General features: G+C 40.2%; 2 protein-coding genes and 1 pseudogene across 3 annotated transcripts; 1 reads left to right on the forward strand and 2 right to left on the reverse strand.

Moving 5' to 3' along the window:
• Positions 1-382: 382 nt before the first annotated feature.
• LOC309391681 (olfactory receptor 5M5-like) lies at positions 383-1,324 on the forward strand (the record flags this gene model as incomplete). The annotated part of the gene is made up of 1 exon (XM_081952346.1): positions 383-1,324. The coding sequence occupies one exon, from the start codon at positions 383-385 to the stop codon at positions 1,322-1,324; it is 942 nt and encodes a 313-aa protein (XP_081808472.1).
• A 5,656-nt stretch (positions 1,325-6,980) lies between these two features.
• LOC309384880 (olfactory receptor 5V1-like) lies at positions 6,981-10,432 on the reverse strand (annotated as a pseudogene). Its single transcript has 2 exons — positions 10,017-10,432; positions 6,981-7,500 (listed from the first exon to the last, which is right to left on the reverse strand). The product of its transcript is annotated as an olfactory receptor 5V1-like (transcript).
• Positions 10,433-14,022: 3,590 nt separating this feature from the next.
• LOC309384876 (olfactory receptor 5V1-like) lies at positions 14,023-14,958 on the reverse strand (the record flags this gene model as incomplete). Its single annotated transcript, XM_081938720.1, has 1 exon — positions 14,023-14,958. The coding sequence occupies one exon, from the start codon at positions 14,956-14,958 to the stop codon at positions 14,023-14,025; it is 936 nt and encodes a 311-aa protein (XP_081794846.1).
• Positions 14,959-17,878: the final 2,920 nt, after the last annotated feature.

Raw genomic sequence — 17,878 nt, forward strand, 5'->3', positions numbered from 1 at the left:
TCCCCACAATACTGTGAGGTGGGTTGAGAGAGAGAGAGATTGACCCAAAGTCACCCAGCTGGGTTTCATGGCTAAGGCAGAACTAGAACTCACAGTCTCCTGGTTTCTAGATTGATGCCTTAAACACTAGAGCAAACTGACTCTCAAGTTCAATAATAAAGTGAGTGAGCTTGAATTATAAACTTCGGTGAAGCATATTTAAATCACCATCTTCCTAATGTTATTACCACAGGTGCAGGGTCCACTTTTCAGATCAACAAACATTAAATATTTATTTTAAAATAATCCAGTAAACATCAAAAGTTAATGAACAACAATACAGTAATATTGATTTCTTCTTCCTTTCTTCAAACCCTTGGCAGGAAAAAAGGGACAGGACTACATGATTGGACAAAATCAGACCCAGGTGACTGAATTCATCTTTTCAGGGTTCACAGATCATCCAGAATTACAAGTTGCTCTCTTTAATATATTCTTGATGATTTATATCATTACACTGAGTGCAAATCTAGGGATGATCCTGTTGATCAAGATGGATCCCCAGCTACATACTCCAATGTACTTCTTTCTCAGCCATTTGGCCTTCCTGGATGCCAGCTATTCTTCAACTGTTACCCCCAAGGCAATAGCAGATATTTTAGCTGACAAGAAAACCATTTCATGGGCTGGATGTCTTATACAATTTTTTATGTTTGTTGCATTGGTGACCACTGAATTGTTTTTGCTATCAGCCATGGCCTATGATCGATATGTGGCTATTTGCCATCCATTGCTTTATTCCAGAATTATGTCTAAAAAGTGCTGTGTTTCCTTAGTAGTTGGCGTCTATAGCTATGGATTCGTGAACTCCATAATCCAGACAGCATTAACATTCCAGTTATCCTTCTGTGGTCCAAATTTAATTAACCACTTTTACTGCAATGACCCACCACTTCTAGCTTTATCCTGCTCTAACACTCAGCCAAAAGAAATCCAGCTTTTTGCCTTGAGTACTATCAATTTAACTGGGTCCCTCTTCACAGTCATCATCTCCTATATCTATATTCTCAATGCCATCTTTAGAAAGCCTTCTACTAGCGGAAGACACAAAGCCTTCTCTACCTGTGCCTCTCACCTGACTGCTATTGTGATTTTCTATGGCACCCTCTTCTTCATGTATGTGCAACCAAGCTCTTCTCATTCTCTGAATTATGACAAAGTAATTTCTGTGTTGTATGCTGTTGTGATCCCCATGCTGAACCCCCTTATCTATGTTTTAAGAAACAAAGAAGTTAAAGGAGCCTGGAGAAGACTAAAGATTAATAAATTGTTTTTTATAATATGACATGTATATATGTGCCTATTTTGCAGCTTTTTACCCACTTAACCGACCATGCACTAGGTAAAATGCAACAGATTAAAATTACAAAATCAACAATAGAAATGAGCCTTTAAAAAAAATAAAAGTAATATTAAATGACTCTCCTAAGATGGATGTCTAGAAAATCTACAAAATCAAGCTAGGGTTGAAGGCACAGTGTAATAAAAATGTCTCTAAATGGTAACATGCATTCATTCATTCATTCATTCATTCATTCATTCATTCATCCACTCACTTATTCATTCATTTATCCATCTAATTTATATGGCCAACCATCTAGCCAAGAAACTTGGGGTGACAAAAAAAACCAAATAAAAGTAATTACATTAAAATAAAATCCTATTAAAAGTATATTGAGACTCAATAGAAACACAGACACAAACCACAGGACATGCTACAACTCCCAAATTCACTCATTTGTTTTCTTAAGATTATTAAAGATGGAGCTTTACAGATCTTTGGGGGTTAAGAATCCCAAGGTGTGGGCATTGCCACAGAGAAAGCCTATCATCTTATTCATGCCCCCTCCTCAATTCAGGGTAGGGAGGGTAATTCTTAATAGGTTTTCTTAGGATTTTTTTTTTTCCTGTGAAGAGGCGGATTCAATAGCTGCAAGTAGAACTGAATGTAACATAATGCTGTCTCATAGGACCTTATAGGTCATTACCAGTACTTTGAGTTGGGTCTTGATGACTAGTGGGATCCAATGAAGTAGGGAATGGTAAGTGAGCACTTGTCTACACTAGATGAGTTCAAATCACAAGGACCAGATGGATTACACCCCAGGGTTCTGAAGGAACTGGCAGACAAGATCTCAGAAGCACTGAACCAGTGGTGGGTTTCAAAAAAATTTAGAACCTCTTCTGTAGGTGTGGCCTGTTTTGTGGGAGTGGCTTGCTGGCCATGTGACTGGGTAGGAGTGGTTTGCTGGCCATGTGACTGGGTGGGAGTGGCTTGCCAGCCATGTGACTGGGTGGGCATGGCCAATTTGTAAAATGTGGTGGAATTAACGCTCTTGCTTAGCAACCAAAATGTTGGCTCAGAAACTCTGGCATTTGAAGCACGCAAGTCTTAAAGCTGTCAAGGTACAAGGCCTTTGCACACCTAACCCTTTAGGGAAAAAAACCCCAGGGGTGTTCAAACTTGACAGCTTTAAGACTTGTGGACTTCAACTCCCAAAATTCCTCCTCTCACTCTTCATCACGGATGGTGGGGGAAGGGAGCTGGAACCGGTTCTAAACAGCACTGTAGATTTGTGGAACCTCTTCTATAGAAGAGGTTAGAACTGGCAGGAACCCACCCCTGCACTGAACTATATCTTTCAGAGATCCTGGAGCACCCGAGAACTAGCAGAGGACTGGAAAAGAGCTGATGTGGTTCCCATCTTCAAAAAAGGAAAAAAATAGATCCAGGAAACTATAGACTTATCAGCCTGACCTCAATACCAGGGAAGATTCTGGAAAAGATAATCAAGCAATGAATTAGTGAACACCTAGAAGTAAACAAAGTAATAGCCAAAAGCCAACATGGGTTTGTCAAAAACAGATCATGCCAGACTAATCTTATTGCATTCTTCGACAAAGTGACAAAATTAGTGGACCAGAGGAATGCCGTCGATATAATTTACTTGGACTTCAGCAAGGCATTTGATAAAGTAGACCATAACCTACTACTAGATAAAATAGAAAAATGTGGGTTAGATAGCATCACCACCAGATGGATTCGTAACTGGCTGACCAACCGCACTCAACATGTAGTCCTCAATGGAACTGCATCTATATGGAGGGAACTATGCAGTGGAGTACCCCAAGGCTCTGTTTTAGGCCCAGTACTCTTCAAGAACTTCATCAATGATTTGGATGAGGGGATAAATGGGGAACACATCAAATTTGCAGATGACACCAAGATGGCAGGAATAGCCAACACACCAGAAGATAGGCTTAAGATACAGAAGGATCTTGACAAACTTGAACAATGGGCACTATCTAACAAAATGAAATTCAATGGTGAAAAAAGTAAGGTTCTACATTTAGGCATGAAAAACAAAATTCACAAGTACAGTATAGGTGGTATCTTGCTCAATAGTAGTAATTGTGAGAGGGATCTTGGAATCCTAGTGGACAACCATTTAAATATGAGCCAGCAGTGTGCAGCAGCTACCAAAAAAGCCAACACAGTTCTAGGCTGCATAAACAGAGGAATAGAATCAAGATCATGTGACGTGTTAATACCACTTTATAATGCCTTGGTAAAGCCACACTTGGAATATTGCATCCAGTTTTGGTTGCCATGATTTAAAAAAGATGTGGAGACTCTAGAAAGAGTGCAGAGAAGAGCAATAAAGATGATTAGGGAATTGGAGGCTAAAACGTATGAGGAATGGTTGCAGGAACTGGGTATGTCTAGCTTAATGAAAAGAAGGACTAGGGGAGACATGATCTCAGTCTTCCAATATCTCAGGGGTTGCAACAAAGAAGAGGGAGTCAAACTATTCTCCAAAGCACCTGAGGGTAGAACAAGAAGCAATGGGTGGAAATTAATCAAGGAGAGAAACAACTTAGAACTAAGGAGGAATTTCCTGACAGTTAGAACAATCAATCAGTGGAACAGCTTGCCTCCAGAAGTTGTGAATGCCCCAACACTGGAAGTCTTTAAGAAGATGTTGTATAGCCACTTGTCTGAAACAGTATAGGGTTTCCTAAGCAGCTGTTTGGACTAGAAGACCTCCAAAGTCCCATCCAACTCTGCTATTGTATTGTATTGTATAAGTGGTTTCAGGAAAGCTGTATCCTGCCATGGCTGGATTGGCTCACCATTAATCTTGCAGCTGCATTCTAAACCAGCTGTGGTTTCCAGGTGCTCTCCAAAGCCTACCCTACTTAGATTGCATTACATCCAAGTGATGCTCAAAGCATGAATGGTCAATCCTGACCATTCTGGGCCAACAAGGTCATGACTGCCACATGAACCATAACCACTGTTTCTATGAACTCAAGTCCCAAGTTATTTTGGGGGGAAACAATGTTTCTGGGAGTTTACTGACAAATGACTTGGGTTTGGAAGCATTTAATTGGGCTTTCTTTTCTATCTGATAGACATTGGTCGAGCCATTTCCAGTTTGGTAATGCATACCAGAATGTCATCAGAGCCATTGGGCAGCATACCAATAAAATAAATAAACAGATATCATCCTACACAACACAGCAGTTGCTCCCCTCCAATGGTTTCATCCAGCATGGTGACAAAAGGCATGGAGGAGAATATTTAACCCTGGGACAACCAGAAGAACCAGGAGGACCTCTTTCTTCATCCCTATCCTGACAAACTTCATCCACTAAAGCAGGGGTGGGGAACTGTGGCTCTTTTGCGACTTGTGGACTTCAACTCCCAGAATTCCAGAACCAACATGGCTGCCTCAGGAATTCTGGGAGTTGAAGTCCACAAGTCGCAAAAGAGCCACAGTTCCCCACCCCTGCACTAAAGTGACTGACACCATTTCTATCCCATGATTGGATCTCAAGCTAATTACTTTTCTCAAAGTTGCAATTGAGTTCTCATCATTTTCCCAATAAAGTTGAATTTGGGAGTGAATATGCGCAAACATTTATGGATCAGGGAAGGCTACTTCAGGCACCAACTGGAAAAATTTTATGGAACATATTACTGAATATGGGGTGGTGGGGGTGGGGTGGTGATCCCTTGATTTGCTGAATGTAAAACTATTGAATACTAGACAGAAGGAACCTTTGTAATGTAATCAAAAAGAGGAAGGAGGAGAATTCTTCGAGAAAAAAAGATATGATAGCTATTTCAGGGTGACTTAAGGGGTGACTTAAATATAGTTTAATTAATTAGGATGGTTTTTTTTTAAAGTGATACATATACTGTTAGAAAGCTTTCAGTTAGTTTTGTACAGTATATATAAAATGAGTAGGTATGTATATGCAGGTCCTTTATGTAATGCTGAATAATATTCTAAAGTTGGTAAAATATTATAGACTAGATTTGAAATTATGAGAATGAATGATATATATTATTCCCCACAGGAAGGAGAAGCTGAGGTGGTTAAAATGATTCTTTTATCCAAATAAGAGAAGGTATTTAATTTTGGCTCTAGTTTGAAATTGCTTTTGGATTTTGTGTTTCGCAGTTTTTGTAAAGTAGACAGGCTTATTATAGAAATGCTTGTACATGCTGTGGTGTAAAAGCAAAATGTTGTGGTTGTAATGTTACTTCGACAGTGCCAAAGAGAGTCAGAAGTTGGTGTCTTTTTCTTTTTTTTGCTCCCATTACACGATACCCCCTCTTTTTCCCTTCCTCTCTTCTTATTTTTCCATGTTTCTTTTTCTTTGTATTTTATACTTCGATAAATTAATAAAAAAGTTAAATTGAAAAGAAAAAAGAAAGAGGGAAGAGGGTTGCCGCTGCCTGAGTTACTGCTGGTTCTGTCACTGGAAAAATATGAATAAATCCCATTCAAAATCAAAATTATTGAGGGGCTGAGAGGAGTATAGACATATAATGAGAACATATGCTTATCTCACTTTCTTGTAGTTCACATGAATTTAATGTATTCTTAGAAAAATTAAGACAAAAGAGGAACGTGCATGAAGATATCAAGCTATTGTTATTTAAATTCCAAACGTTGGTAGAAGAATACCATAGATCCAGAAACTTTACAAGAAGCATATATTTTGAGAGGTGGAATCACATTATCACAGAGTAAAATTGCCTTCTTTTCAATAGAGGGCAGAAGGAATCTCAGCTATAAGTGAGAATGTCAATTAGGATAACAGAGTTGGATTGTTGCAACATTGCATTATAACTACAGTTACATCACAAATTCATCCGTTCTAATATCTAAGGTTTTGTTCTAAAACAAAAGTAAAAACTTTCAACCAACCCTTTATATATTTTTTTCTTCCTTTCAATCATGTCTGATTCTCAGTGATTGCCTCGGCAAGTCCTGGCAATTTTCTTGGCAAGGTTTTCTTTTTATAAAGTTTTTTTTTATTTTTGAATAAACACAAACAGACAAAACACACACAAAAAGCAAGGTTTTTAAAAAATGGTTTACAATTGCCTCCTTCTTAGAGCTGAGAGAAAGTAACTAGCCCAAGACCGCCTAGCTGCCTTTATGCCTAAGTCAGCACTAGAATTCACAGTCTCCCACTTTCTAGCCTGATGCCTTAATTGCTATACCAAATTGGTTCTCTCCTTATGGATATCAAAAGAGAAATATTGTCAGCCTCGTGGAACACACAATCACAACTAGATGATGTTATGTCTAAGTACATTGACAAAATCTTGCAAAACTGAAAGTACCCATTTCTCCCACATTTTCTTTACAAACAAAGAAATGTCTCATCTATGCTTCTTGGTCTTCCCACTATCCAGCTGCAGGGTACATTGTTTCCTATATGACAATTCAGTTCTCTTTGCTCTCAATTTTCAAAGCTCTTTTCCATATACCATTCCATATATCATATACCATTACAAATATTGAACAAAAGCAGGCAATCTTTGTCTTCACCTAGGCTCATTACAGTGACAATAAAAAAGCCAATGCTTTAAAAACTTAACATATTTTGGTCATGAAAGAAGGAAAGAAAGGAGATGTTTATGAAAATCTTTTCAGATTGAAGGCTTTGTACAATGCTTTTTTCACTTCCTTATTTCTCAGACTGTAGATCATAGGGTTCAGCATGGGAGTGATTATCCCGTATAGCATGGAAATTATTCTGCCCTGTTTGCCTGAATAAGAAGAGGTGGGACGAGCATAGGTAGCAATGGTGGCCCCATAGAAAAGACTTACAACAATCAAATGAGAACCACAGGTGGAAAAAGCTTTGTGCCTCCCCTCAGTGGAAGGCATGCGCAAGATGGTAGAAATTATGTAGATGTAAGAGATCAGGGTGACGAGAAAAGCCCCACTTCCTATAACACCAGCCACAAGTAGATGCACAACTTCAACAAGATAAGTAGAAGAGCAAGAGAGAGCCATCACAGGTTGAAGATCACAGAAATATTGGTTGAGTTTCTTAGATCCACAGAAAGACAATCTAAAGATCAGTATGGTATGAATCATAGAATTAATAAAGCCCAATAGCCAAATCCCAGCCGTCAGTTGAATACACCGCCATGTATTCACTCACTTCTCCGGCTCGACTTCCCAGCCGCTACTCCCCATCGTGGGGAGGCGGAACCGGAATGTCTTAGATGGTTCCGCCCCAGATGCCTGATGGAACCTGATAGGTTCCAGATGGAGCTTGGGCCATTTCCTGTAGCCCTGACCCGCACCCGGGTGGAGGACCTAGTGGCTGCATGGAACAATGCGGCCGCCGGGGCCTTGGACCAGGTTGCGCCCTTGTGGCCTCTCTTGCGGCAGCGATCCACCCAGGCCCCTTGGTTTACTGAGGAGCTGAGGGTGATGAAGCGCCACAAGGGACACCTAGAGAGCAGATGGAGATCGTCACGCTCTGAATCTGACCGAGCACAGGTGAGAGCCTATTTGCGGACTTACCTTGTGGCTTCAAGAGTGGCCAAGCATCAGTATTGTGCCACTGTTATTGCATCCGCAGATAACCGCCCTGCCGCTCTGTTTAGGGTTACCCGTTCCCTCCTTCAACAGAGGCCGCGGGAAGCCCCCCTGCAGGGTAGAGCAGAGGAATTTGGGGAGTATCTGCAGGACAAAATAGCTCAGATTCGCAGCGAGTGGGTCTCCTCCAGTGGTCTAGAAGAGACGTCGGAGGTGGGTCTTGAGGCTCCATTCTGGGAGGAGTTTGACTCTGTTACTTCCGACGATATGGACTAGTTGCGCGGGCAACTGCGAGCCACCACATGTTTATTGGACCCGTGTCCCTCCTGGCTTATACTGGCATCCTGGGAGGTCACACGAGGCTGGCTCCAGGAGTTAGTCAACACTTCTTTGAGAGAGGGGCTCTTGCCGACCATCCTGAAAGAGGCGGTGGTGAGGCCCCTACTCAAGAAGCCTTCCCTGGACCCAGTTATGTTAGCAAACTATCGTCCTGTCTCCAACCTTTGCTTTCTGGCGAAGGTTGTGGAGAGTGTGGTGGCACAACAGTTCCCACGCCACTTGGAGGAGATTGATTATCTGGACCCGCGCCAGTCCGGTTTCCGGCCGGGCCATAGCACAGAGACAGCTTTGGTCGCGTTGGTAGATGATCTCTGGAGGGCCAGAGATGGGGGCTGTTCCTCCATCTTGGTCCTATTAGACCTCTCGGCGGCTTTTGATACCATCGACCATGGTATCCTGTTGCATCGACTGGAGGGGCTGGGGGTGAGGGGCACCATTCTGCGGTGGTTCTCCTCCTACCTCTCTGGCCGAGCGCAATTTGTGTTGGCAGGGGGGCAGAGGTCGACCTTGAGGCCGCTCACTTGTGGGGTGCCGCAGGGGTCGGTCCTCTCACCACTCCTGTTCAACACATACATGAAGCCGCTGGGCAAGATCATTCGTGGGGCCGCTCACTTGTGGGGTGCCGCAGGGGTCGGTCCTCTCGCCTCTCCTGTTCAACACATACATGAAGCCGCTGGGCGAGATCATTCATGGGTTCGGGGTAGATTACCATCTGTACGCGGATGACACCCAGCTGTACATTTCTAATCCGAACCACCCCAACGATGCCATCGAAGTGATGTCCCGGTGTCTGGAAGCCGTACGGATCTGGATGGGAAGGAACAGACTCAAGCTCAACCCATCCAAGACGGAGTGGCTGTGGCTACTGGCACCCCGGTTCAACCAGTTGATTCCATCACTGGCCATTGGGGGCGAACATCTGGCCCCTGTGGATCGGGTGCACAATTTGGGTGTCCTCCTAGATGCCCGGCTGTCAATGGACGACCATGTGACAGCCGTGGCTAGGGGGGCGTTTCACCAGGTCCGCCTGGTGCGCCAACTGCATCCCCTACTGGACCAGGCCACCCTTCGCACAGTCACCCATGCTCTTGTGATGTCCCAGCTGGACTACTGTAACGCTCTCTACATGGGGCTCCCCTTGAGATGCACCCGAAGGCTGCAGTTGGTCCAGAATGCGGCCACGCGGGCAGTTTTGGGAGCCGCTTGGTACTCCCATGTAACACCTCTCCTGCGCGGGCTGCATTGGCTACCTGTGGCTTTTCGGGTGCATTTCAAGGTGTTGATTATCATCTTTAAAGCGCTCCATGGCACAGGACCTAGGTATTTGCAGGATCGCATCCTGCCCCATACATCCCTCCAGCCGATCCGCTCACACAGAGAGGGACTTCTCCGGGTGCCGTCCACTAGGCTGTGCCAGCGGGCGATGCCCAGGGGAAGGACCTTCTCTGTGATGGGCCCGACCCTCTGGAATGACCTTCCCCCTGATATCAGAACAACTACAGATCTCCGCTCTTTCCGCACGAAGCTAAAAACCCACCTGTTCAATTTAGCCGATTTGGCCTAATTCCAGCTTCCCACCCCAAGCCTGTATTTTTAAATTCGATGGGTTGGTTTTAGGTCTTGTTTTAATTTTTAACAATTTGTACAGGGCTTTAGGTTTAATCTGGTTTTAAGGGTATTTATTATGTATATGGTTTTTTAATGTGGTTCCTGTACACCGCCCCGAGTCCCTTCGGGGAGAGGGGGCAGTCTATAAATCAAATAAACTTGAACTTGAACTATTTATTCATTATATTAGTATAATGTAAAGGACTACATATTGCCACATAGCGATCATAAGCCATCACTGCAAGCAAGAAGATTTCAGTGCCCAACGTATCAAGCAAGAAAAATAGTTGCAGCATGCAACCAACAAATGATATTTTCTTGTCCTTTGACAAGAATATCTGGAGCATCTTTGGTACAATGACTGTTGGACAAAGGATGTCCAGCAGTGATAAATTACTCAGGAAGAAGTACATTGGAGTTTGGAGGTGAGCATCTGTTCCTATGGCCATGAGAATAGCTCTGTTCCCTGCCAGGGTGGTCAAGTAGATCAGCAGAATCACCACAAAGAGGGCAATCTGTACTTCAGGGAGATCAGTCAGTTCAGTCAAGTAGAAGTCCATCAACACAGTTGTGTTGCTTTTCTCCATCTTTCTGGCAATCAGACTGAGCTGCAGGAGTACCTAAAATAAGACAACACAAAAGAGGTTTGCTAAAAGAATATATATTTCTGCATTTTAGAGTATAACAAAAATGCAGACTATCATCTATGTTTCTTCCATATATATCTGTAGTCTACAGAGGGTAGTTGACAATTGGAAGTTGGGAATAAGACACAATGGGAAAAAAACTATACAAGTAGACAGATAGTGTCTCTTTCTCTTTGTAATTAGGACTAATGATCAGTGTTAAATTTTATTACCTATTATTATGAATGATGATTGGTGGGGCAAAATACACGCATGGCTACTCAGGCATCACATTAACGATCATTGCTCCAATCATCAAAGTAAAGTCATTGCTACCGCTTCCTTTTTAACAAATGCAAATGTCAGCGTTAAGACAAAGAGTCTATTGAGGGACTCCAAGTTCTCCAAGGAATTTGATACCAGTTGGATTTGAGTCTCATTGGAACAGAAGTTCAGTTTGGTGGGTTTTTTTTTTAATTCAACAGCATCAAAGTAGGAAGAGTGACTTTACACTACTATTAATCTATAAAAAGTAAATTAAAAAGGGACTGCCTGCCAAGAAAGTACAAATGGTATTGGATTATTCGTGATATCCATCTCCCATTTGTAGTAACTTAAAGAACTAAACTTATTCGAGCGAACTTTGTACTTTTTTATTTTGTTTGCAATTGGGTCTGTTCAAAAGGTTATTTCCGTTGTGCAGCTCTAATCCATATCAAGCATCCTGTGTGTATATGTGACAATTTCTATATATAGGTTTTAAATCTCCACTTGTGAAAAGGGCACAGATGTGATAAATAAGATCTTACCTATTATTGTCATATCCCCGTCTTTAAAGGAAATTATACCTTTTTCATGATATACCAGGGTATGGACATTGTTAACCATTATAACAGAAAGACAATTATGTCCTGAGCTATTATTCTGTGGCTTGCACAATTGCAATTTCTGCTATGCCTTCTAAATGGATAAAGGTTGGCACTCCCCATCACATCCCAATATTCAGACAATCCATTTCTGCCTTTCTTGATTTAAAAATAATATCTGGATTATTTTATATTGATCTATTGATTTTTTGAATAAGGGATATTGGTATCTATGGGCCAAATCACCCCACACGCTAGCTTTGTTTAGCAAAATGAGATGGGGGAAGACTATTGACATTGCTATCAGCTCTTACGGATAATGTGAAAAACAAATCTAACAAATAGGTGTGAGGTTTTTTGTTTTTGAATGAGTTGAAACTGCTGCTAGTGTGGTCCAACAGAAGAGGCAAACAACAGAACATTGGGAACCACAAGTGGAAAATGCTTTTCTCCTGCCCTCAGCAGAGTGCATGCGTAAGATAGCTGAAATTACTGTATATAGATGTAAGACATCAGGGTAACAAGAAAAACACCACACCCTAAAATGCCAGCCACAAGGAGGAGGACAATCTCAGATAGATACATGAAATGTGTGTGTGGGGGGGAGGCATAATGGAAGGGATGTCACAGTAATATTGATTATGTTAGATTGGGTAAATGGATGAAGCAGACTCAGGCTTGGCAGTTAACAACAGCTCTTTATTGGCAATAACTATGTTCAATCCAGCAGCCGCTCTGTCTGACAGCAGCCCTTTTATAGGGAGCTGTCAGGCGGCTCGGCCAATCACCTTTGAGTATTTTCCCGCCGGATTAGAGAACCTTGGTGGAACCTACCATACTGGCTGTCAGTATGTAACAGATTAACTTTTTGGAGCCAACAGGAAAGTAACATAAAGGTCAGTGGGGTAAAAATCATAGTATTTCTTTAGCCTGTTATCCAGGTCCCAGCTGCCAATTGAGCAGATAGTCACTTGCTTATAATATTTGTGTAGTGCGGTGTCCTGTATATCGCCACATAGTGGTCATGAGCCATCAGTGCAAGCAAAATAATAATAATTCAGGACCTACCACATAAATCAGGAAGAAGAATTGCAGCATGCAGTCAATAAACAATATTCTCTTAGCTTCTGACAAGAAGCATTTTTGGCACAGTGACAGTAGGACAAAGGACATCCAGCAAAGCTGAATTACACAGATACAAATACATATGAATCTGGAGGTGAGCATCTGTCACTGTTACTATAAGAATAGCCCCATTCCCTACCAGAGTGGTGAAGTTGGGCAGTAGAATCCCACAAGCAGAGTAAGTTGCACTACATGCAGATTGTCTCTACAGGGGACAATCACAGATGGTCGGTGAGGCAATAAGGAATGAAAGAAGCTGGAGTTGGGGCATTTCAGTACAACACCTGAGTTCTATACGCACAAATTCTCAAACATGAGAGGCACATTAATCTCAGTTAATCCATAACTTTTTCACCAACCATGTTAGTCTAGGATGGAATAGATGTTAATATATCCATTCAAAATCAGAATTTTTGAGGGGCTAAAGAAGAGTATTAACTAGTGAGAACTTATTCTCATCTTACTTTCATATAGTTCACCATATTCTTAGAAAATTAAGAACAGGAGGGGAAAGTGCATTACGTTAAAAGGCCCAAAGGTGCTTTTTTTCAAGAGGCAACTGTACTTTCCTTCATCCAACAAGTGAAATGTCTTCAAAGAAAAACAAGAAAGTCCAGTTGCCTCATGAAAAAAGCACCTTTGCATGACCTGGATGACTGAGAATCTCCATCGACATTAAGTTAAAAGCTGTTGTTATTTAAATTCCAAAAGTTGATAGAAGAATACCATTACAAACATTACAACAAACATTTATTTTGAGTAGGGGGAAAAACCACATTTATTATTAAATATTAAAATTCCCTTCTTTTCAATAGACAGAAGGAAGCTCACTACAAGTGAGAATGTCACGTAGGATAACAGAATTGGACTGTTGCAACATTGCATTGTAAGTACAGTTACATCACAATTTCATGCATTCTGATATCTGAGGCATGGATGGTTCTAAAACAAAAGCAAAAAGCTTTAGCCAACTCTTTATAGATTTTTTTTCTTCCTTTCAATCATGTCTGATTCTTAGTGATTGCCTGGACAAGTCCCAGCAATTTTCTTGACAAGGTTTTTCAGAACCGATTTGGCATTGCCTTCTTTTTACAGCTGAAAAAAAGGTAAAAACTGATGCCTTAATCACTACACCAAATTATTTCTTTCTTTTACAAAATATAAAATATTGTCAGCCTCATGGGACAAACCCACAATTAGATGAGTTAATTCTAATTATATTGACAAAATCTTGAAAGTCTGAAAATGCATCCCCACCCCAATTTCCATTGTGGCCCAAGAAACAAAGGAGTGTCTTGTCTATGCTTCTTGCCATTTCCCACTAGCCACTTGTGGGCTATGTTGTCTCTTATCTGACCATTCTATTGGCAGCTCTCTTTGCCCAGCCTTTTGCCCAAGATCTTTTCCACATACCACTACAAATATTGAACAAAAGCAGGCTATCATAGTGCTTACCTAGGTGTTCTTTTTAACAATGACACTATGGCTAAATTAGAGAAAAACCAATGCTTTAAACACTTAACACATTTTCATAATTAAAGAAGGAAAGAAAAGAGATATCTATGAAAATCTTTTCAGTTTGAAGGCTTTGTACAATGCTTTTTTCACTTCCTTATTTCTCAGACAGTAGACCATAGGGTTCAGCATGGGAGTGATTATCCCGTATAGCATGGAAATTATTCTGTCTTGTATGCCTGAATAAGAAGAGGTGGGACGAGCATAGGTAGCAATGGTGGCCCCATAGAAAAGACTTACAACAATCAAATGAGAACCACAGGTGGAAAAAGCTTTGTGCCTCCCCTCAGTGGAAGGCATGCGCAAGATGGTAGAAATTATGTAGATGTAAGAGATCAGGGTAACCAGAAAAGCCCCACTTCCTATAATACCAGCAACAAGTAAAACAACAATTTCAGCAAGGTAAGTGGAAGAACAAGAGAGAGCCATCACAGGATGAAGATCACAGAAATATTGGTTGAGCTTCTTAGATCCACAGAAAGACAACCTAAAAGTCAATGAGGTGTGAATCATAGAATTAATTAAGCCCAATAGCCAAATTACAGCCATGAGTTGAATACACCATTCTTTATTCATTATATTAGTATAGTGTAAAGGACTACATATTGCCACATAGCGGTCATAAGCCATCACTGCAAGCAAGAAGATTTCAGTGCCCACCATATCAATCAGGAGGAAGAGTTGCAGCACGCAACCAACAAATGATATTTTCTTGTCCTTTGACAAGAATATCTGGAGCATCTTTGGTACAATGACTGTTGGACAAAGGATGTCCAGCAGTGATAAATTACTCAGGAAGAAGTACATTGGAGTTTGGAGGTGAGCATCTGTTCCTATGGCCATGAGAATAGCCCCGTTCCCTGCCAGGGTGGTCAAGTAGATCAGCAGAATCACCACAAAGAGGGCAGTCTGTACTTCAGGGAGATCAGACAGTTCAGTCAAGTAGAAGTCCATCAACACAGTTGTGTTGCTTTTCTCCATCTTTCTGGCAATCAGACTGAGCTGCAGGAGTACCTAAAATAAGACAACACAAAAGAGATTTGTTAAAGGAATATATATTTCTGCACTTTGGAGTATAACAAAGATGCAGACTATCATCTTTGTTTCTTCCATATATATCTGCAGACTACAGAGGGTAGTTGACAATTGGATGTTGGGAATAAATCCACAATGGAAAAGAAAACTATATAAGTGGACAGATAGTGTCTCTCTTTCTTTGTAATTAGGGCTAATGATCAGTGTTAAATTTTATTACCACTTACTACGGGTCATGATGCCATTGGAGGCTTTAGTAGTCCACTCCCTTTCTATCATTTTTTCTCTTTTTCTATGATTTCTTAGATTTATATATATATATATATATATATATATATATATATATATATATATATATGTGTGTGTGTGTGTGTGTGTGTGTGTGTGTGTGTGTGTGTGTGTGTGTGTGTGTGTATTTGTGTTACAAACCCTGGTATGCCTAAATATGGGAGGAAGGTCACTACTCCCTCTTTCTGTCCTTCGGCTTATCACAGAAGACCATGCAGGCAGAAAACCATATTTTTATTTTTAATGTTGCCGTTTTTTTATTTTTATCTTTATATTTGTGTTGTGTCCCTTTATTTATTTATCAGTACAAATACAACATATATATATATGATAGATAGATAGATAGATAGATAGATAGATAGATAGATAGATGATAGATAGATAGATAGATAGATAGATAGATAGATAGATAGATAGATAGATAGATATAGATATAGATATAGATATAGATATAGATAGATAGATAGATAGATAGATAGATAGATAGATAGAGATAGAGATAGAGATAGAGATAGAGATAGAGATAGAGATAGAGATAGATATAGATATAGATATAGATAGATCAGCACAAATGCAACGTGTGTGTGTGTGTGTTTTACAGTACCATTTAAATATTAACATAAGATCAAGAAATAAAGAGCAAAACATTATCAAATTACATCATTATGTTTAAAATAGATTTAGTTGTAGGGTATATATCATTAATGTAATATTTGACTGCAAATATTCAATCTTTAAATCCATTGGATGCAAATTCTTAATTCGTATTTAGTTCAGGAATGCATAAGAGAGTCAAATCGCTCCAACAGGTTATTTTAGAATTGCTCTTGTTATTCAGTAAGGTACCTATCAGAAGCGACAAATTAGATTCGTGAAACTCTTACTAGTCTACCATCTGTAAACATTTTACTCTTCAAAATCTCTATTGCTAGCAGGCATGAATAAGTTACGGGTATTTCATTTTCCAAAAACATAAAGCTAAATGGGTTTCAATTCACCAATGATAACAATACAGTGCAAAAGCTATAATTTTTTCAAGGCTGTTATTAAGCCTCCTGCAAAATCCCCTAAATTAAACCTTCCATTTTGCAGTTGGAGGTTAAACATTAAGAAATCAAAATGTCCTAAGGTTATCAGTTGAGATTTTGTTAGAGCTATGGATAAAATCTACTTTGTCTACATTGACTCAGGAGAAGTGATTCATTAAAGAATAGAACTGCAGACAAAATCCATTCATTTTCATCTGTTGTCTTCCAGGTGGATTGGGCTGCAGTCTGCATATTTCACCATATGTCCATAAGGAAAATCCTGCACGTCAAGAAGGTACCTGAACATGGAAGATAACTTTAGATAATGTCTAATTGCAAAAAATTATACTTCCAATGACGATGAGGTCACTTGCCTTTCTAGTTTTGTTTTGTCTGTATCAACACACCCTCTTGGTGGGAAGGTAACAGCGTTCCATGTGCCTTCAACGCTTAGTCATGCTGGCCACATGACCACAGAGACTTCTTCGGACAGTGCTGGTTCTTTGGCTTTGAAACGGAGATGAGCACTGCCCCCCTGAAGTCAGGAACGACTAGCACATATGTGCGAGGGGAACTTTTACCTTTACCTTATAAACAGAGTAACCACAGCATGAAGAATTTATCTGGAGTCAAGCAAAATACACTCACGGCTACTCAGGCATCATATTAGCAATCATTGCTCCAATCATCAAAATAAAGTCTTTGCTATTCTTCCTTTTTAAACAAATGCAAATGACAGCATAAAGACAGAGTCTATTGAGGGACTCCAAGTTCTCCAAGGAATTTGATACCAGTTGGATTTGAGTTTCATTGGAGCAGAAGTGCACTCAGACAATATCTTTTTGAAATGGAACAGCATCAAATTAGAAAAAGTTACTTTACAATGCTATTAATCATAAGAAACAATCTCCTTTGAGTTCAAAGGGACTTTCTGCAGGAAAGTACAAATAATATTGAAATATTAATGATATCCATCTCCAAGTTAACTCAAAGAATTACACTTATTCAAGCAAACCTACCACTTGTTTCCTTGGATTTCTTCAAAATGTTATCTCTGTTGTGCAGCTCCAATCCATATCAAACGTCCTGTGTGTATATGTGACAATTTCTATATCTAGGTTTTAAATCTCCAGTTATGAGCAGGACACAAACATGGTAAAATAAAATCTTCCCTATGATTTTCATATTCCCATCTCTTGTCTTCAAAGGAAAGTGTCCCTTTTTCATCTGTAATCCAGAGTCTTGTTGATTGCACAACTGCACAATTTCCTTCTATATGGGTAAAAGTTGCCACCACCTACTCCCCACCATTCCAATATTCCAGATAATCTATATCTGCCTGTTTTGGGTTTAATAAATCTGTTATTTTGTATTTATCCATTGATTATTTATAAAGGATTTTGGTGTTTGTGAGACAAATAGCCCCTACTATTTCTTTTGCTGTGAGCTCCTAAAGGAAATCCGGGAAATAAATCTTAAAAATAAGTACATGCATACCAGTAAATACAATTTGATTCTTAAAAGGGGAACTTTTTAACATAAAATTGATT

This window comes from Natrix helvetica (genome assembly GCF_964273705.1).
Source record: "Natrix helvetica genome assembly, chromosome: 1".
In the NCBI taxonomy this organism is placed as follows: Eukaryota; Metazoa; Chordata; class Lepidosauria; order Squamata; family Natricidae; genus Natrix; species Natrix helvetica.